The sequence below is a fragment of the Dama dama genome, chromosome 25 (genome assembly GCF_033118175.1).
Source record: "Dama dama isolate Ldn47 chromosome 25, ASM3311817v1, whole genome shotgun sequence".
Classification (NCBI taxonomy): Eukaryota; Metazoa; Chordata; class Mammalia; order Artiodactyla; family Cervidae; genus Dama; species Dama dama.
Window position 1 is genome coordinate 28,100,638 of NC_083705.1, and position 22,477 is coordinate 28,123,114.

The window sequence follows — 22,477 nt, forward strand, 5'->3', positions numbered from 1 at the left end:
TCTTTTTCTGTTTTGCATATAAGGTTATCATTACCATCTTTTTAAATTCCATATATATGCATTAGAATACTGTATTGGTCTTTATCTTTCTGGCTTACTTCACTCTCTATAATGGGCTCCAGTTTCATCCATCTCATTAGAATTGATTCAAATGAATTCTTTTTAATGGCTGAGTAATATTCCATGGTGTATATGTACCACAGCTTCTTTATCCATTCGTCTGCTGATGGGCATCTAGGTTGCTTCCATGTCCTGGCTATTATAAACAGTGCTGTGATGAACATTGGGGTACATGTGTCTCTTTCAGATCTGGTTTCCTCGGTGTGTATGCCCAGGAGTGGGATTGCTGGGTCATATGGCAGTTCTATTTCCAGTTTTTTAAGGAATCTCCACACTGTTCTCAATAGTGGCTGTACTGGTTTGCATTCCCACCAACAGTGTAAGAGGGTTCCCTTTTCTCCACACCCTCTCCAGCATTTATTGCTTGTAGACTTTTGGATAGCAGCCATCCTGACTGGCGTGTAATGGTACCTCATTGTGGTTTTGATTTGCATTTCTCTAATAATGAGTGATGTTGAGCATCTTTTCATGTGTTTGTTAGCCATCTGTATGTCTTCTTCGCAGAAATGTCTGTTTGGATCTTTGGCCCATTTTTTGATTGGGTCATTTATTTTTCTGGAATTGAGCGACAGGAGTTGCTTGTATATTTTTGAGATTAACCCTTTATCTGTTTCTTCATTTGCTATTATTTTCTCCCATTCTGAAGACTGTCTTTTCACCTTGCTTATAGTTTCCTTTGTAGTGCAAAAGCTTTTAAGTTTCATTAGGTCCCATTTGTTTATTTTTGCTTTTATTTCCAATATTCTGGGAGGTGGGTCATAGAGGATCTTGCTGTGATTTATGTCAGAGAGTGTTTTGCCTATGTTCTCCTCTAGGAGTTTTATAGTTTCTGGTCTTACATTTAGATCTTTAATCCATTTTGAGTTTATTTTTGTGTATGGTGTTAAAAAGTGTTCTAGTTTCATTCTTTTACAAGTGGTTGACCAGTTTTCCCAGCACCACTTATTAAAGAGGTTGTCTTTTTTCCATTGTATATTCTTGCCTCCTTTAACCAGAATCCAACAACATATCAAAAAGATCATACATCATTACCAAGTGGGCTTTGTCCCAGGAATGCAAGGATTCTTTAATATCCACAAATCAATCAATGTAATACACCATATTAGCAAATTGAAAGATAAAAATCATATGATTATCTTAATAGATGCAGAGAAAGCCTTTGACAAAATTCAACATCCATTTATGATAAAAACTCTCCAGAAAGCAAGAATAGAAGGAACATAACTCAACATAATAAAATCTATATATGACAAACCCACAACAAATATTATCCTTAATGGTGAAAAATTGAAAGCATTTCCCCTAAAATCAGGAACAAGGCAAAGGTGCCCACTCTCACCACTACTATTCAACATAGTTTTGGAAGTTTTGGCCACAGCAATCAGAGCAGAAAAAGAAATAAAAGGAATCCAGATAGGAAAACAAGAAGTGAAACTCTCACTGTTTGCAGATGACATGATCCTCTACATAGAAAACCGTAAAGACTCTACCAGAATCTACTACTAGAGCTCTACTAAAGACTCTACTAGAGCTAATCAATGAATATAGTAAAATTGCAGGATATAAAATGAACACACAGAAATCCCTTGCATTCCTATACACTAACAATGAGAAAACAGAAGGAGAAATTAAGGAAACAATACCATTCACCAATGCAACAAAAAGAATAAAATACTTAGGAATATATCTACCTAAAGAAACAAAAGATCTATACATAGAAAACTATAAAACACTGATGAAAGAAATCAAAGAAGACACAAATAGATCGAGAAAAATACCTTGTTCATGGATTGGAAGAATCAATATTGTAAAAATGAGTATACTACCCAAAGCAATCTATAGATTCAATGCAATTGCTATCAAGCTACCAATGATATTCTTCACAGAACTAGAACAAATAATTTCACAATTTTGTATGGAAATACAAAAAACCTCAAATAGCCAAAGCAATCTTGAGAAAGAAGAATGGAACTGGAGGAATCAACCTGCCTGACTTCAGGCCCTACTACAAAGCCACAGTCATCAAGACAGTATGGTACTGGCACAAAGACAGAAATATAGATCAATGGAACAAAATAGAAAGCCCAGAGATAAATCCACGTACCTATGGACACCTTATCTTCTAGTATGGATTTTAAATGCAAAGTTGATTTTCAAGTGAGGGTTAGCATTTCAGCTTGATGACTGATAATTATGGTCAGAATTATAGAAAAACCATCGAAACTATGTATACAGACATGCACAAATGACTTGGAATTTGATATTGAAAAAATTCAGATTGAATCATACTGCTGTACATAGTTCTGAATTGCTTTAAATTTGATCTTAGAGTAACTTACATTATTTTTAGTCCTCACTCAAATGTTCCCGGACATTCCTGCCAGAATTCAAGTTCTTGGTAGTTATGATTTTGACCAAGCTTTTGCTTGGTCACTTAATTCTAAGTGGCCAGTAGCAACAAAGAAGATTACTTTCAGGTGTGGCTGATGTTAGCTTCTTGTTATAGTAACTTCAGTCCCTGGGGTCCCACAGTAGAAGTACTAGTCTTTTTTTTTTTTAGTTATAATGAAGCTAGTTCTAAACTAAAAGGTGAAGCAGAGAAACCATATTTTCAGGTGAATCTGATAGACAGTGAAGAGGAGTTTTTCTTTGTTGTTGTTGTTATTTTGTTGCAGTAGTATTGTGTCTACTAGGAATTTATGGAATTCATAATACCTCCTTCATAAGTAATTTAAAAAGATTTGTTATATTCTTAAATGAGGCATTCATATTTTCTCAGAGAACAACATTATTTTTTGGGAAAAGCAAATCATTAAAAAATGATACCTAGGAAAAATATGATATGGTTTCACAAAATGTCTTAGTTGCCAAGTTTCAAGAATATTTTTATTGTCTGAAATGATAGTTTCATGATTTTAATTAAAAAGGGTAACAACACACTGTGCTGTACACCTAAAACTGATCTAACATAAATCAGCTATACTTCAATTTTTTAAAAAGGGTAGCAGCATGAAATATTCAGCATCGCCTTTATTTAGTACACAATGAACACTATTTCTCAAGTAGTATTTTAATATTTGGCTTTGTCTTATGAACATTTTATCAAAATAAGCATTTACTAGGTTGTTTTTAAAGGAATGAATGAACTAAAATACGTTTGAGTAATTTGTACAATTATTAGAATCTATTTTATTTTAAAATAGAATTAGTAGTTACATTACAATACATTTAGATATACATCTGCTTGAAAAGTTTAGAGATTACTAAACTTAGGCTACAGTCATCAGAAATTGTTTAAAAGTATGCCTGTGTGCTCAGTTGTGGCCAACTCTTTGCGACCCCATGGACTGTAGCCCACCAGGCCCCTCTGTCCATGGGATTTCCCAGGCAAGTATACTGAAATGGGTTGCCATTTCCTCTTCCAGGGGATCTCCTGCATCTCCTGTATTGGCAGGCAGATTCTTTACCACTGAGCCACCTGGAAAGCCCATTTAAAAAGTATGTGTGCTTAGTCACTCAGTCATGTCTGACTTCTTGTGACCTTGTTTAGACTGTAGTCCACCAGGCTACCCTGTCTATGGGATTTTTCAGGCAAGAATACTGGAGTGGGTTGTCATTTCCTCCTCCAGGGATTTTCCTGACTGAAGGCTCGAACCCCTGTCTCCTATCCATCGGGGAAGCCCCATTTAAAAGTATAAAGGCATTTCCCATGGTACAAAATAACTGGAAGCCATCATGTGTTTTGATCAACCTCCCACTCCTGGCTATTGGAGGCACATAGAATTAACTTGAGAAAAACTGAATTCATTGACTGCTGCCTAGGAGGGACAGTGTTCCTGTCAGGCACCATGCAGTTTTGAGAGCTCAAATATTAGGGCACCCTTCTTGAATCATGGTTAAGTAGAGGGTTAGAGAAAGCAAATGAAAGAACAACCAAAACCTTATCATGATCTGAATTATAATCATTAGAAGGAGCTCTCGCCAAATGGTTCAACTTCTGCCTCTGGAATTGGGATTTGGGTGGGCACAAAAAGGGGTATCATCCATTCTTTCTGACAGCTAGATGGTGCTGAGAAGCTTTTGAATAAAACACTGCTAAATGAAAAAAAAATGTATAAAGGCATGTACAATTTTTCATGATTCAACAGGTTTAGTGTTAAAAACAAGCTATAAAGTGGAATTAGAGTAGGATTCTAATTATGAAAGAAATCTTATATCTATAAAAATCATATATAACATACATGTGCTCACATATCCAGAAGGAAAGTGTTATCAACAGTTATCTTTGGGTGACTCAAGGTTTTTCTGTATTTCCCAAAGTTTCTATAGTTGATATGAGTCTTATATTTGGTATATGCATATAGTAACTTTTTAAAATATCAGGTATATTGCATTACGTATTTGTTTGTTTGTTTTCTATGTCTGTACTTCTGTGAACATGGGAGTAAAGAGTGGTGAATAGAAAAGTTCCTCCTGTGGCTAATTCTTGGGTGTTGTCAAACAGGGCTCCCAGAAGCATTTTTATGCTTTTTATGCACTTTTTATGTTGGGTTCCCCGAAACATTTTAATGTACATATTAAAAATAGAATATACTTGTTCTCTAATTAGTTTCTAATTCTAAAAGAGAAGGATCAAGGATGACAATGCATAGGTGATAGTTTCAAGTCTAAATGAAGAAAGACACTAGGATTTCAAAATACCATTGTCTGTGTGTTTATCAATTCCCTAATCCTATTGACAAACTCCAGAGGAGAACAACTTTCTGGTTTTATAGCCGGAGACAGTGAAGCGTGGAAGATCAAAAAGTCTACACAATATTCAGAAAGTAAGCCTCAACCTGTGGCTCCTCTTCAAAGCACTTGTTCATCCAGCCACGTATCATCCTGAAATTTGCAATGCATGATACTCAGAAGCAGCAGGTACTTTGTGGCCACTAATCCTTTTTAGCTTTATAGGATTAGAAGTCTTTACTCAATAAAGTATAAATGTTCTTCTAATTAACTGCATCTCATTTTTCTTCTGGGTTGGTCATAATAGTGTGGAAAGGTCATTGGCACGTGTGTTTCACACACAATCTTGAAATGAACTAGTTTACAAAGCTCTATTTTCAGGTGCTGCTGTTGGTTGAACTTAATTTGTTAAGAAGGCAAGAAGCTTTTCCTCATTTAAGTACTTGAGTAGTTTATGGATCCCAGTGAAGTCTCTGTGAGGGTTTGCTTTTTGATTTCTCTCTTTCGGTTTCTTGTCAGTGTTGCTGGCTTCTTATTACAGAAAAAATGAGGGTAGAAAATAAAGTGCTGTAGTAAATGCTGCAAAAGTAGCAGAAGGATGGCCAAAGGAGTGGTTCTTGACTCTGTGGTCGTTCCTCTCTGAAAAAACAATATTCAATAGTGCCCTATTGAGCCTCACATTCCCCTGCCTCCAGTAGCGCTGGCTCAGAACTCAGCAGGCTTTGTCTCTGAGGAAGGGGAGAGGCTGCCCCAGCCCCAGGGACCAGAGGGGGTGACTCTGGTTCAGCTCATGTTAACCAGAGCAGGTGACTGACAAAGACTGAGACAAAGATTTTTTTTAATTATACATTCATTATATATTCAGAGATAATTTAAACCTTACATAATTTTGAAAAGAAAAGTTTAGCTATTTATTAAGAACATTTGCCACTGAAATGCTGGAAATAATTCTACTCTGACTAAAATGAGACAGTCGAGATATTTGGCTAAAACAATTTCTGGTCAAGTCAAAAGAGTGAGATATCTCCATCACTAAAACTGTAACTTCCTTTATGCTTCGACAGGGAAAGGGAAGCAAGACTGATAAATTACCCTAAATATTGTATATTCTAAATAAATTATTTTCAGTGCTTGGGAGTGAAATATAACCAAAGATAGAATTAAGTGTTTTTACATATGTTCACATGCTTTTCAGTTTAGAGTGATTCAAATCCAGTGTAATTCATGTGAAAAATTAAAAGACTTATTTCCAGGGATTAATATTTGAATAATGTTGTGCCTTTGTCAAGGTGACTAAGTTCTTAGGAAATAAACTTGGTAGTCGGGCAGTTATAAAGAATAAACTGGAAGCAAAGACTGTATCTTTGAAAAGTATCTAGATTTTGTAATGAGATAAATTTTGGCTGTCTGCATAATCTCTCCAAAGAGCAGATGCCCCTCAAAAACATAATTGTGAAATGAAGAGGGTGCAAAATAACACATATTTCCTTAAAAGCATGTACTATCCCTTTTCTGCTTTATTTTTCCCACACTTTGAATTTGAAGATCTCTGTGGAACTTGATGATGACTGAAACAACTGGTCTAGTTATTGGTAACGATCCGTTTACTAACGTCATCCATATGCCGCTAGTGCTGAAGCATATTTCCCGAGTGTTGTTTTAGGTCACTCAAGCCCTTTCCAGAATTGTTCATGAGTGAACGAACTGTTCAGCTGCAGTGTTCTCAGGGTCATGTCCGGAAGCTTTCTGTGTAGAATAATTCCATTCCCTTTTGATTAAAGGGCTCCAGCCAGCTAGATCAAGAAATACCCCGTGGAGATTTTGGAAATCCTTCTCACGAACTGTTCATGCTAAGAAATACCACGAAAGAACTCTGGGCCCGGGTTTCTCACTTTCTTCCAAGTAGACTGTTGCACAACTTTCCTTGCCTCTCCCTGTCCCTCCAAGAGAGACGTCATGCTGACACCTTGCCCCTGCATCCTTGGCACTGTGTCACTCAGGTCGCTATAGCAACAGCACACACAGGGTAACATTCCCCAGTAACTACGGCGGCTGGGACCTGAGTCAGTTGAAAAGTTCCACTGGGTTTTTATTAGCGTCTGATGCAGCCCCGTGTTATCTACAGTTCCTAGCCCATCCAAGGCTCACACACAGTGATGCTCAGCACCTTCCAGTGTTAGATGGTCCAGGGACCTCTCACCAGAGTCACTGCCATTGCTGGCTCCTTCCAGGGTGCCCCTCAGTAATACCTATAATAAGCAGCCAAGAGTAAACTCAGGTCCTGCTGCTGGAACTCCATTTCTACTGTTGTATATCCTGTGTGCTTAATAACTGTCAGTGACCTTGGTTGATGATCAAGAAGCCCCTCTTTTCACCCAGGGAACTGGAAAATAGTTAACATCCCAGAAGACACATCTTCACCCTTGTGACTGAGAAGGATATGTGTTGAAGAATAAGGATGGAATTACTGTAATTCTCTTTGGGGATTTGTGAATGTGAAACATACTATTTAATATGGCTTGAAAGTGGTCCTAGAGTGACCAGTGTCATCTAATATGGGATTTGGTTTCTTTTTCAGACATGGAGATGACCTGATTGTGACTCCCTTTGCACAGGTAAGCACACTTGCTGCTGGACAGGTTTCTCAGTCCTCAGAAAATGTTAATGGCAGGAATTAGTTCTGGTTCTTAACTTCATTCTAAATCAAACACAAGTACAGATACAAATTCTGTGGTTCACTCAAGTAATCTGAAAGCAATGCTAGAGAATATAACCTTGTCCATATTGGTCTGTTTCTTATAAATCCATAGACCCAAAGAGTATCTTTGCTTCAATTACAAATTGCCCAAGTGACATACTTAAGTGGGACCACATTTCCTTAATTGACATAAGCACTAGAAGAGGAAAACTATATCATGGATTAAATTACATTTAGTATAATTAGGTGCATGATTAGTGCTTGAAATTCAATATTCCAATTCAACCTGATGCTTTATTTACTCTTCTTTTAAACATACTATTTGTCCAGAGATTTAACTGAATGGCATATTTATGTTTATGTGTTCCTTTTAGGTATACAAATCATGAAAACACTTTAACCACATGACCCCAGAAATACTAGAAGGTGAAAAAAATCTAAAGAATTTTGGAATATAAAGTAGTTGATAACCTGATGTTCTTAGTATAGACCAGTGCTTCTCAACTCTAGCTACACAGTAGAATCTCCTGGAAAGATTTTATCCCATGCTGCACCTCTGATCAATTGAATCCAAAAATCTGGACCCAGGCAGTGTAATTTTTAAAACCCCAGTATTTTCTCAGGGAAAGTTGAGAGCTACTGGTATGGGCAGACTAGGGATAGAGTGGGATAAAACTGATTTAATCTGGGGCATGAAGCAGGTTTGGAGCAGGAAATGGCAACCCACTCCAGTATTCTTGCCTGGAGAACCCAATGGACAGAGGAGCCTGGTGGGCTATAGTCCATGGGGTCGCAGAGTCGGACACAACTGAGAGAGTGAGCACATGAAGCATTAAAGTCAACACTGACTGTTAATAAGAGAGGGTAAAGCATCTGCCTGCAATGCGGGAGACCCAGGTTCGATCCCTGGGTCAGGAAGATCCCCTGGAGAAGGACGTGGCAACCCACTCCAGTACTCTGGCCTAGAAAATTCCATGGATGGAGGAGCCTGGTGGGCTACAGTCCATGGGGTCACAAAAAGTCGGATATGACTGAGCAACTTCACTTGTAGAGGGTTATAAAAATGATAATCAAGGCTAGGTTACGTCAAAACTAGCTCTAGTGACATAAGCAACTCACTAACTTCTCTATGACTTTTTTTCCCAGTTGGTAAGATTGGGGACTCGGCTGGTTTAAGACAGACCCCAGTCAAAGCCTTTCACCTACTCTTGCTAATGAATGTGCATGGGCAAGCCTGTTCTCCTCTGTGAAATGACACAAGACTACTTGTCTCATAAGGTTATCAAGAGATTGAAATAACACCAAGCTTATTTCTAGAAAATAGAATACTTAATGAATTTTGTGTTGTTATCAGCAAGGCTTCTTTGATCTCCAAAATTTCATAATAGGTATTGTTTTTAAAAATGAATAATGACAGTGTTTGGATAGCAGAATTATGTATGGTTCTAATACTTTTTCAAATTTCCTGACATTTTAAAAAATTTATTTGTTTTTGGCTGTGCTGGGTCTCTGTTGCTGGGCAGACTTTTCTCTGGCTGTGGTGGGCAGGGGTTGCTCTTTAGTTGCAGAGTGAAGGTTTCTCACAACAGTGATTTCTCTTGTTTCCAAGAGCCCCTCTGTAGCATGTGGGATCTTCCTAGCCCAGGGATCGAACCTGCATCTCCTGCATTGGCAAGAAGATTCTTTACCTCTGAGCCACAAGGGAAATCCCAAATTTCCTGAAGTTTTTAATTGCTATAATTAGATCAAAATTTAATGAATCCATAAATAGCAAAGTATGTAGTGATATTTTTCATTAATGCGGGCTATTAAAACTAGAATACCACCACCACCCCTTTTGGAAGTTTAAGTCTCATTTGTTTAAAATTTTACTGGAGATCATTAGTTTTTTCTAATAATTATATTTCTATGTTAAAAAATTACAGTCATGTTTCATCATATTTTGTGATAATAAAATCTTACAAAGCTAAAGACTTTTAATCAATAGCTGTCAAGAACCCATATATTTATATCTAAAGCTGAGTAACAGACTAAATCAGGTAAAATAATATACAAATAACCATCATCAAATATGGAAACAATCATTCCAACCTGAATATATTTAGGTCACTATTCTTGCTTCTAACTAAAACCTCTAGGTGTTGTAAGAAAAATACACTTAAGTATGTAGTAAAATGTGAAAAAAAGTAATCTGTATATCTTATGTCAAGTAGTATGTGTTAATCTCCAACTAATTGATCAATAAATTTCGACTTGAACCTTGCCATTAATACTCTCCAATTTAAGGAAATCTAGTCTTTTCCATATCAGACATTTTCTGTAAAGTATTATAATTGATATACTGAGAAACATATTATGTAAAATATCACTTAGTCTATGTCAATGAACTGTTTAACTAGGATGTGTACTTACTAATAATACCCTTGAAATTGGATCTTTGAATAAAAATCACTCTGTATAATTTGTGGGTATATATGATGCCTGAAAATAATTCTTAGAATCTACTTACGAAAGTTTGTTTATGATTAGCTTAATGACTCATATCACCTTATGGAAGGTAGTTATTGCCCAAAAGGCTGCAGATTCTTTATAAGTGGCTGCATCACAGCTTTCACAAATGGCCTTTTACAAGAGTATATAATCTAAAAAACTCTATATATGTATGTGCTAGTTGCTCAGTTGTGTCCAACTCTTTGCGACCCCACGAACTGTAGCCTGCCAGGCTTCTCTGTCCATGGAATTCTCCAGGCAAGAATACTGGAGTGGATTGCCATTCCCTTCTCCAGAGGGTCTTCCTGACCCAGGCATTGAACCCTGGTCTCCTGCATCGCAGGCAAGTTCTTTACCATTTGAGTTACAGGGAAGTCAGAATTATTTTAAAGCCTATTGAACCCTGAACTATTTTGATAGAGCATCTTTGGGGAAAGAACTATGAAAGAAGAACCAGTTAGCAGCAGTTGTCTGTGGCCTTCTCTTCAGCTTAATTGGGCACCACAAGCTTATTTTGTAATGTAGGGTAGTGTTGGTCGCTAAGTCGTGTCCAACTCTCTTTGTGACCCCTACAGACTGTAGCCCACCAGGCTCCTCTGTCCATGGAATTCTCCAGACAAGACTACTGGAGTGGGTTGCCATTCTGCTTTTTGACCCAGGGATCAAACCTGGATCTCCTGCACTGCAGACAGATTCTTTAGCATCTGAACTAGAGGGAAGTCCCTCCTCAAAGTTTTAGTATAGGCTGGAGTATTCACCATTTAATGCTAAATATTATGATGCTTAAATGGGAAGATGTTTTTGTCACTTGAGTTGAAACCAATATTATTGGTCAACTATACCATAGTTGTTTTCACCAATATTCAGAGAAGACTATAGACATTTAACAGGTCATTCAGGGAAGTGTTGAAATAGGCCAAAAAATTCCCCTCGTTCCCAACATGCTTTGGGGTTGCTAATTTCACACTAGATTATTCCAATGAAAAAAGCCATACTACTTTCAAAATAAAACCTTTGGCATAGAGAAAATAAATATGAGTAAAAGGAAGAAAAAGAAAAGTCTCTATAATTCTAAACCCCAAAAGACTGACATTTTACTTTCTACCCCTTTCAGTTTCTTTTCCTGTGTGTATTTGTTGTCGTTGTTGAGTCAGTAAGTTGTGTCTGACTCTTTCCATCTCATAAACTACAGCACACTAGGCTTCCCTGTCCTTCACCATCTCCTGGAGTTTGCTCACACCAGTGTCCACTGAGTTGGTGATGCCATCCAACCATCTTGTCCTCTATCACCCTTTTCTCCTGCCCTCCATCTTTCCCAGCATCAGGGTCTTTTCCAATGAGTTGGCTCTTCACATCTGGTGGCCAAAGTATTGGAGCTTCGGCGAAAGTCCTTCCAGTGACTATTCAGGGTTGATTTCCTGTGTGTATTTTCCTTCTCATAATTCTTTAAAATGCGCCTCCTGCTGTCTCAGCTGCTCAGAGGCTCCTTCCAAGCCCATCTCATTGTCTGCCTCTTCTTGAGAACTCGTTTCTTCATGCTTTGCCTTCATCTCCAACGCATGAAAGGATCCCTCGCTGTTGTTCCCCAGCCACAGTTTCCTGTGAAGCTAAGAGAATAAAATCTTAGGTTGTAAGAGAAATTGGGAAAATGTGCAAGATCATATTCCACTTTGATGGACAGAGCTGAACCTAAAGCATCAAGCATAAAGATAACCTTCAGGAAAGATCCTCCACCACCCCTCCATATTCTATTCCCAAGTCTGTAACACTGTCAGGGTTAGAAATTCTTGCTGGTGTTCAATCTAAACACTTTTCCACTTTTAGTTTCTTATGTTTCCCCCTGTAAATTCAGAATCTTTTCGCTCCCAGGAAAATAACAGCTCTAAATATTTTATTGTTTTACATTTGAAATATTCTTCTGTGCTTATGCTGAAATCTTTATGTTTGGGTATTTCCTTAGAGTAAGTGTTGACAGGAATGATGTCATGTCACCTGATACCACTTAGCAGCTGACCTTTTCCTCCCAAGGGAGAAGTCTCAGTTTGGCCAGAGATCTTAAGGGGCCAAGGAACACCAAGGAGGCACAACAGGAATGCAGTATAGGAACCCTGCTTTGTAACCAGTTGCCTCTGGCCCTACCCTTTTCCCTTATTTGTATCAGTTCATGAGTGACCACCTTGTAAAATTCTTTGTCAATTAGAATCCTCCCCTGGAAGTGTGCAGTATTCAAAGAAGTGGAATCTTTAGTTCAACAAAGGGCAGAAAATATCCGGATGTTATCTTGTATCCCCCCCCACCCTCACATCACTCAGATTGAGCGAGATACACTTGATTTAAAGGTACAGAGTAGGAACAGCCCAATCATTTCACCTTTATTCTTACCAAAATTATAGCACCTAGGGTAATTTTAGGAAAAACATGGTGGTTATTAACCCTGTAGAACATTACTATCCCATGGTAATGGGACATTGATGATTTTTAAAAAACGTCTCTGTATGTCTTTTCCCCGTTTCACCCAGAAATAGCAATCTTATGGTCTTATCATTGAATCCAATAGGATCTCCTTGTTTCTTTCTCTAAGAAAGAAGAAAATCATCAGATTTCAGTTGCTTCTACCTGTTGGGTTTTTTATCCTTCATTAAAATAAATTTCAGTAGCATGTTCTAGGAATCTAAATACCTTTGGGGTTGAACTATATGAAATTATCAATATTCAACCTTTGCTGGCATACAAAAACAGCAAGTTCATATAGTTTAATCAAACATAACTTGGAAAGACATTTTCTGCCAAAATGACCTTTCTATCTTGTAAATAATCACAATTTGGCTGCAGTATTTTTTCTGGAAGCAAAACCAAGACAGAGTTCTTCCTCCCTCCTCAGACCCTCCGCCCCACCCGATCTAAGGCCTGTGGCAACTCATAGTCTGTGCTTTACTGCCATCTAGTGGCTTAATGTGTATCCGGAATGAAAACATCCTCAAAGCTCTTTATTTCTTGGTTGTTATTTTATCAAGCAGGAGTTTTTAACAGGACTGTCACTGCCATATCTTTTTTTTTTTTAAAGCACTCTCCTCTTTAGGTCTTTTCCAGAAATTATTAATATAGAAGTACACATTCCTTTTATGTGAGTACATTCTGGTGTTTAATGAAATCCACTTTTGTCTACCATTTTCAGAGAATCTTGTTGGTTAATAAATGTTGAGAAATACCTAAGAAAGGGGATTTCTCCCAGCACTGCAGTGGTTAAGACTCTTCCCTTCTACTGCATGGAACAGAGGGAGTAGGGGTTAGGGAACTAAGATGTTTCATGCTGTGTGGTGCAGCCAAAGAAAAAAACCCCAAGAAAGTCTTCGATTAATGTGTGTAAGTAACATTTGATCCCTCTTTACAGGCCAATACAACTGTGGAAAAATTTCCATATCAGTGTCCTAATTATCTTTTCTAAAGTGTTTTCCTCTTTCCCAATGTATTTTGACCTTGAATCATTATGCTTTTGCTTGGAGGACCAGAAGAAGAAGAAATGACCCTAATTTTGTAACCATTGAGCTGTTAATGTGCGAGAAAAACCTCAGGGACCTTTTGGTTAGTAATCAGTAAAGACTGACGAAAAAACTATCGGAGTGTTAGCGTTCTGACTACAGCTCTTAAAGGGTTGAATTCAAGGGCCATGAGAGCTGCTCTGTAACAAAAGTGAAGAATAATTAAACCCTGACTCAGTGGCTTGTGTGAAACTGTTTCTGGTTCTTCCCCTATAATCTGCAGTAGCAGATGCTTCACTCTGTGTGTCCTCCAATGCCAATGAGAAACAGAGAAGTCTAACACAGTGCCTTTGGGTTGTGTCACCCAGGATCACTGAACTTGGCCCAGGGCAACACCTCTTATAAGATTTGATTGGCACTTCTATTTACACTTCCGCTGGTATCATAAATGTCATGGTGCAGAAGATAATAGTTAATGCTAAATATAACATTATAATATGTTATTTGCCCTCAGTTCAGTTCAGTTCAGTTGCTCAGTCGTGTCCAACTCTGCGACCCCATGGAGTGTAGCACGCCAGGCCTCCCTGTCCATCACCAACTCCCGGAGCTTACTCAAACTCATGTCCACTGAGTCGGTGATGCCATCCAACCGTCTCATCCTCTGTCATCCCCCTTCTCCTCCCACCTTCAATCTTTCCCAGCATCAGGGTCTTTTCAAATGAGTCAGTGCTTCACATCAGGTGACCAAAAACTGGAGTTTCAGCTTCAGCACCAGTCCTTCCAATGAATATTCAGGACTGATTTTCTTTAGGATGGACTGGTTGGATTTCCTTGGTGTCCAAGGGACTCTCAAGAGTCTTCTCCAACAGCACAGTTCAAAAGCATCAATTCTTCAGCACTCAGCTTTCTTTATAGCCCAACTCTCACATCCATACATGACTAGTGGAAAAACCATAGCTTTGACTAGACAGACCTTTGTTGGCAAAGTAATCTCTCTGCTTTTTAATATGCTATCTAGATTGGTCATGACTTTTCTTCCAAGGAGCAAGCATCTTTAATTTCATGGCTGCAGTCACCATTTGCAGTGACTTTGGAGCCCCCCCAAAATAAAGGCTGTCACTGTTTCCATTGTTTCCCCATCTATTTTCCATGAAGTAATGGGACTGGATGCCATGATATTAGTTTTCTGAATGTTGAGTTTTAAGCCAACTTTTTCACTCTCCTCTTTCACTTTCATCAGGAGGCTCTTTAGTTCTTCTCTTTCTGCCCTATTATCTGCCCTGCTATTTGCCCTACTACAAGAAAAATAATGTAATACTTGCACCCATGGGGAATGATATAGCTACCAGCTTATTTACTGCGGCAGTGTTTGTAAAAGTGAAATTTAGGAGACAATCTAGAAGTCAACGAGTGACATATATACACTACTGTGTATAATATAAATAGCTAGTGAGAAGCTGCTATATAGCATAGGGAGCTCAGCTCATGTTCTATAATGACCTAGAGGGGTGGGATGGGGAGGTGGGAGGAGGCTGAACAAGAAGGGGGCTATACTTAGAGCTGATTCACCTTGTCATGCAGCAGAAAGTAGCACAACATTGTAAAGCAATTATACTCTAATTAAAAAATAAAAAGTCAGTGAGGAGAGGGGACAGGCAGCTGATTGGAGGAGGGGCTAAAAGGGAAATTTCTTTCTTCACTTTTTATTTTGAAATATTTCATCCAGATAAGAGAAATTATCTAGTGACTTTCTAAAACATAAGAATAAAAATCAGCAGTTTAAGAAATAGAACAGTGCCAATGTTTTAATGCCCTGAGTGTCCCTCCCAGAGTCCATCCTCTCAGACATAATAATTTTGATTTTTATCTTTGTTATTGAGAAGGAGACGGTTTACTTTTGTTTAAACTTTGTGCCATGTGAAGATACAGATTATGCAAAAATAAATACAAAATTTAAAAATTCAATTTAAATTAAAAAAAATAAAATATCTAATTTAATATCTTTAGTATAACGGAGGCAAAACCCTTTACACAGAAAAACAAGTGGAGTATGTCTTTCATGAAGTAATGCTTACTTTCAAGTGAGCATAGAACATAATTACCTGTGATACTATTTCTATTTGTCCAGCTGTCAGATGCAGTGCACTTACTGTAATTTATTAAAAATGAAGTTCTCAGAATTCTGAAGTTAACATTTTGCCTAGAACAAGGATCAACTTGGGTGTGTGTGTAATAATCTTATTCAAAATGCTTTATTAGTGTATTTGATATTCAATTTTTAAAGCATAAATTCAGCTTGCATGGTTTAATGACAGTGGATCATTTGTCAGAATTCTTCCTGCATCATTCAAGATTTCATGCCTAATAAAAGACATCATGGTTTGATGTCAGCAGTTGGCTATTTGAATACTTCGTCATAGGCAGCATGACCTTTCAGTACCGTGAGTTGTTTATATGTGATAATGAGCCAGATTTTTCCAGTGACTGAGTTAATCGTGATTGGCACCTTAGAAAATGTCATTAACTCCTAACACTGTAGGTCACTCCCTGGGCATGCTCAGCCGTGTCCGCCTCTGGGACCTCATGGACTGTAGCCGGCCAAGCGTCTCTGTCCATGGGATTTTCCCGGCAAGAATACTGGAGCGGGTTGCCATCTCCTCCTCCAGGGGATCTTCCTGACCCAGGGATCGAACTCTCATCTCCTAAGTCTCCTTCATTGGCAGGCAGATTCTTTACCACTGAGTCACCTGGGAAGTCACTGTCCCAGGGCATAAACAGTTTCCCAGTAACTTAAAAGAATTAATGCCAGTTTCAAAAATATCTGAGATATTTTTGTCTTAAAATTTAGACTGACTTTAGTCTAGGTCAGTGCCAAATGACAAAATCCTGGAAACAGTTCTGGAACTCTTGGAGCAATTATATAAAATGTGCCCCTCCCACCCCGCCAGTGTATTGTCAGTGATAGGCCTTAAGTCAGTTTCCTACGCACACACCAAATCATTACATAGACTGTCGCCGTATGGGCTAATATTCACTGAGTGCCTTCTGTTCGCCGAGCATTGTTCTTGGCACCCAACCTGCCGCGTCACTTCATTTTCACGGCAACCCTGTGACGTAGATGTCACTATGCGTGCGTGTGTGCTCAGTCGCTTCAGTCATATCCGACCCTGCAATCCATGAACTGTATCCCGTGAGACTCCTCTTTCCATAGAATGCTCCAGGCAAGAATACTAGAGAGGGTTGATATGCCCTCCTCCAGCGGATCTTCCCAACCCGGGAATCAAACCGATATCGCCTGTGTTTCCTGCCTTGCAGGCAGGTTCTTTACCCACTGAGCCACCTGGAAAGCCCAGATGTTACTCTAAAACCTGTTGGTCACTTAGTCATGTCCGACTCTTTGCAATTCCATGGACTGTACCCCTCCAGGCTCTTCTGCCAATGGAATTCTCCAGGCAGGAATATTGGAGTGGGTTACCATTCCCTTCTCCAGGGGATCTTCCCGATCCAGGGATTGAACACGGGTCCCCTGCATTGCAGGCAGGCTCATTACCGTCTGAGCCATCAGGGGAGTCCAGATGTTACTATACTGGTTTACAGATGAGAAACTTAGGGTCAAAGAGATGATAGAATTTTGTAAGTTCACACATTGACTATGTCAGAGAGCCAGGCAATCTGGGTTGTTGTGTGGTACCTAATAAGACATCTGAAATCTATGTTCTAGATAAACTTAACATGCTGGTTGCCCCCCAGATGACCCATAATCTCACCTAATATAGACTCCATCCTGGGGGGACTTGTCCATTCTAGGAGAAAGTGAGGGGGTAGACGGAGATACAGTACTCTTGTCACTTCTCTCCTCTGGTCTTCAGATTCATTTGCTACTTTATAGTTTCACTATAAGTAGAAAAAGGAAGAGTTATTAGAGATAGTGGGACCCGTTGGTACATGGATATGTTCGTTGTCCATGGAGTACCTTCTGTGGGCCAGGCACTGTGCGCATCCAGGGCAGTCTCATTTTGCTTGAGACCTTAGAATTCATGATTCAGATAACCTTAATGAAGAAAAGAATCTCTGTTTACTAGAATAGCTATGTGGTAAAGGGGAGAAAACAATTTAAAGTATACTCAGTTTGCTGACTTCAAGACTGGTGTTCTTGGTGAAGATATTGAGGAGAATTTTGTTTAACATTTTTTACCTAAAGTGAGACTTGAATATTTTACATGATGCGATTTCCAATTTATATAAGATGCAACAGCAGCCCTCTATGTATATTCCCTGGGATACTGTTTTACTGACTGGGGAATCTAGTAATATTGTGGCAACTGCTGCTAATGTCACCATATTAATAGACAATGCGGACTAGTATCTGGAAAATCCCTAAGTCTGGCCTCTCTGGATTTCAAATAGATCTATGTCACCTTCACCAGATGCTGGGAGATTCTTCAGTACTATATGAAGCTACGTTGCAAGCAATATTAAACTTTCACTTAGCAAACTATTTTTAAAAATCACCAAACCGTTTCATATTGCATTAAAGAGGGCCTTATTTCAAGAAGTTTAAGTAATCCTTTTTTCTTGTAGGTCTTGGCCAGCCTGAGAACTGTACGAAACAACTTTGCTGCTTTGACTAATTTGCAAGACCGAGCACCTAGCAAGTAAGTTATTCTTTTTACCCCCACCTTCCAGCTAACCTTTCAAATAGTGTTTTCTCAGTTTGCTTGAACTCAAGGCAACATATTAGATTTCTCTAATCATGGCCATGGTGTCTAACCATTTACACTAAGTCATATGAAGTCCTGTTAATTTTCTATAAATACTTTGTAGTGATGGTTCTCATATCAGAAATGAATCAGGATGACAAATAAATACAGTGATTCCATGTGTCAGAGATCACCTGGCATAATCAGTCCTCTGTCTAGTCATTTATACGCAGGGTAACTTTATAGTTTGGGCTTGCTTCATAAATTAACCATTGACAAATAATGTCATCAAAACTTGAAGTTAACCCAAAGGCATCCTCTTAATTCTAGCACAACCATTCCTTGGGGAAGCCTCATATCACAGGTGTGTGTGTTAGTCTCTCAGTTGTGTCCGACTCTTTGCAACTCTGTAGGCTGCAGCCCTCCAGGCTCCTCTGTCTATGAGATTCTCCAGGCATGAATACTGGGATGGGTTGCCATTCCCTTCTCCAGGGGATCTTCCCAACCCAGGGATCAAACCCGGGTCTCCTGCATCACAGGCAGATTCTTTAGCATCTGAGCCACCAAGGAAGACTCATATCACAGGGAAGATTCTAATTCTCCTGCTGTTACTGACTTGGATCATGAGCAGCATGGAACAGTTATCAAAGTTGGGATTTATGGGATGACAGGGGAAGGAGGTATTTGAAAGAGAGAAAGATGAGAAGGAAAATAATTATAACTCGGGGCTTCTAATAAAGATGGGAAATGAAAAAATAAAGAAAATTAATTTTTCAAGATTAAATGGAAAACTGATTAGTTATTCACATGCCTTTATTGTGATAACCTATTATAAATAATGAGGGCTTCCCAGGTGGCTCAGTGCTAAAGAATCCACCTGCTAGGCAGGAGACTCAGGTTCAATCCCTGGGTCTGGAAGATCCCCTGCAACCCACTTCAGTATTCTTGCCTGGGAAATCCCATGGACAAAGGAGCCTGGTGGGCCACAGTCCATGGACACGACATAGTGACTAAACAACATTATGAGTAATACAATATTATCATTAAAATATCAACTCTGAAGAATTTTCAAGGGAAAAAAATCCTTAAATCAGTATTAAGAGGACAGTGACTAAAAATGTATTTGAACTTATCTATGCATATAAAATTTTGTTGTAATTACTACTTCATAACACACAAACAAAAATCTAAACTTTCCATGCCATAATAGCAGAATCCACCTCCCAAATTCACATTTCCTGTGATTAAAATAAGCTCTGGCCATTATGCCCTTATTTTCTGTGACAGAACAAGGTTTAAATTAAAATATCAGTATAAATGCCACAATGCAAATAATTGGAATGGAACTCAGAAGCTTCAGCTGACTTTCACGTTTTGCAGGTAATGAAATTTTGCAGTTCTCTTCCCTCAGGCTAAGCATTTCCCACCTCCCTCTTCCCCTCTTCGTCCACTGGGCTAACTGTAATTCATTCTTTAGGTTACAACTTAAAATGTAATTTCATTTGGGGCGCTATCTCTAAGTAACACCCCACGTGCATCCACACCCACAGGACCCAACCCAGGAGGTATGCCTATCCATCACCTTCTGATTACATTCTGTCCTTCACCTCTGTTTTAGCACATTGCTCTCAGTATTCCAGTTGCCTGTTCTTTGTCTGAATGCTGCTTAAGAATTTCGGGTCCCAGAAAGCAGAGGTTGTTTCTGGTTCATTTTTGAATTCCCAGTGCCTAGTGTAATACCTAGCACAGTCATTATTCTGCACATGCTTGATGGCTGGCAGGGCGACACAGAAATCCAGCTTGGGAAACCTGAGGGTATGTTTTGAGCTGCCTGTTTATTACCAAACATGTCTTCCATGTTCAGTGGCCCCCTTGGTGCTTTTGGCATTTGGCAGCTCCCAAGTTCTATCACCTTCTCTTTGGAATGTCGCAGCTCTGCAGGAGAAATGAAGTTACTGGTGTCCCTTCCAAACTTTTCAACCTCAATTTTTGTCCAGGAAATTGAGATTTTTGTCTTTGGAAGGGGAACAAGAAGCTTTGTGACTAATTCCTTTTACGCTTCCTTCAGCCTTGGTCATTGGAGTAACAGCGTCTGTACCTGTGGGCAGGCAGACAGCTGTTCAGCAGGTGTGATGGCATCAGGCCAGTCTTTCTGTCCCCGGAGAGATGATCTGAGGCCTCTTCTATATGAGACAGAGGTTTTCAACTGACTCACAGGGGCAAAACAGATTAAAATGGAAAAGAGCAGCTAAGAGGAGGCTAGAAAAACATAATTTATGCCTGAACTTGACCTGCCTTATAGTGCCCTGGGTGAAGTCTAATTAAACAATATTATCTGGTAGACTTGTTTTTCTGGGCTTCCCAGGTGGCTTAGTGGTAAAGAATCTGCCTGCACATGCAAGAGACACAGGAGATGTGGGTTCGATCCCTGGGTCAGGAAGAACCCTGGAGTAGGACATGACAGCCCACTCCAATATTTTTTACTGGAAAATTCCATGGACAGAGGAGTCTGGCAGGCTGCAGTCCATATAGTAGCAAAGAGTTAGACTTGACCGAACTCACGGAGCACAGAGATATTTGTAGTCTCTCTTTTGATTGGAACAGATTTGTACCTTCTTTCTGGATCCAAACCCAATTAGCCTTCTCAGGTATCAGAATAGTAGGACTCAATCTACACACAGATAAACTCTATTCTATTCAGTGATAGCAAAATGGATATGGCAAAATGGTTCATCACACCATGACTTGAGAGAACCATAATTTACCCACTGGGTACTCACAATGCCACTAGAATACTCCCAAGCCCACCCTTGGATTTTGTGGAAGGTATATGCTAGGGGCTTCCCTGGTATCTCAGCTGGTAAAGAATCTGCCTGCAATGCAGGAAACCCAGGTTTGATCCCTGGGTTGCAAAGATCCCCTGGAGAAGGGAATGGGTACCCACTCCAATATTCTTGCCTGGAGAATTCCATGGATAGAGTAGCCTGGCGGGCTATAATCCGTGGGGTCATAAAGAGTTGGACATAACTGAGAGACTTTCACTGCACTAGCTTGCATAATCCACCATTTCTGAATCCTATAAGATGTGAGTTTGGAAGGATATATCTGAAGCCCTTACCCCTGCAGGCCCTCACTTGCTCACAGCTGACTTTTGTTAACTTGCTGTTGGTTCCTGTCCCCCTGCTCTTCCTTGCCCTTGAGATTTTCCATTCCAGAAGTGAGTTCTGGCTCATTCTTTGTTAAATGATTTATCACTGTAGCCGTGGGTCAAATGATTAATATTTTCTGCTGTTGTTACTTGTTGAAATATCAAGTTCCCAAGTGCCAGCTACAGGGTTGATATCAAAAGAAGATAATAAGGGACAAGCCCATGATTTGGTTTTCATAACTATAGAAAAGTTTTAGAAAATATTTCTTTGATACCTTTTCCAGACAAAATCAATACTTTCTAAATTTCCACAGAGGAAGGACTAAAAAGGAGTAATCATTATATGTGCCTGTACTCAGTCGCTAAGTTGTGTCCAACTCTTTGCGACCCCGTGGACTGTAGCCCACCAGGCTCCTCTGTCCGTGGGATTTCCCAGGCAAGAATACTGCAGTGGGTTGCCCTTTCTTTCTCCAGGGACCTTCTTGACTCAGGGATCGAACCTGCAACTCCTGCATCTCCTGCATTACCAGGTGGATTCTTTACCGCTGAGCCACCAGGGAAGCCCAGTCATTTATATAAATGATTTGAATAATAAACTCTCAGCAAGTAGATGACTATTGGTATATAGACCAGAACTATTTCAAAGTAGCAGTTGTAAACATTAACCTTTCTTTTTAATCAGCATTAATTAAGTTTCATAATAAAAACTAAAATGACTCAGAAGTAAACTTTGGTGCATTTTTCAATCAAATGAATGCAAAATTTCAATCCCAAACTGATATCAGTAAATATAAGAGCAATAAAACAGAGTCAGATGCTGACTGGAACCCAGGCAGTGGGAATTTAAAAAGTACCAGACTGCTTTCCCCATGTACCTCCCAGCCCTGCTGGGATCTCAGGAACCTGCCATCTGCAGAGGTTCCACAAAAGTTGCCTAAAAAATAAAGCAACAGAGCAGAGCATGGGGCCCTGGCACTACAAATCTCAGGTTTCTTACTTTGAAGAAGCCGTTTAGATTCCCAAAGCTTGTGTTTTCCTCATTGGTAAAATGGGAATAATGAAACTGTCTGCCTTAAGCTTTGTTGTAAGGATTAAATGAGATCATTGGTCT

The 22,477-nt window shown here is 39.2% G+C and overlaps 1 protein-coding gene across 3 annotated transcripts in view; it reads left to right on the forward strand.

Annotated features, from left to right (window-relative positions):
• Positions 1-22,477, forward strand: part of PDE4D (phosphodiesterase 4D) — an 801,730-nt gene that overhangs the window by 583,219 nt on the left and 196,034 nt on the right. For all 3 annotated transcript variants that reach the window (XM_061129751.1, XM_061129753.1, XM_061129752.1), the window contains exons 3-4: positions 7,430-7,466; positions 18,100-18,173. In XM_061129751.1, coding sequence (XP_060985734.1) covers positions 7,430-7,466; positions 18,100-18,173 — 111 coding nt within the window. The remainder of the gene's footprint in view (positions 1-7,429; positions 7,467-18,099; positions 18,174-22,477) is intronic.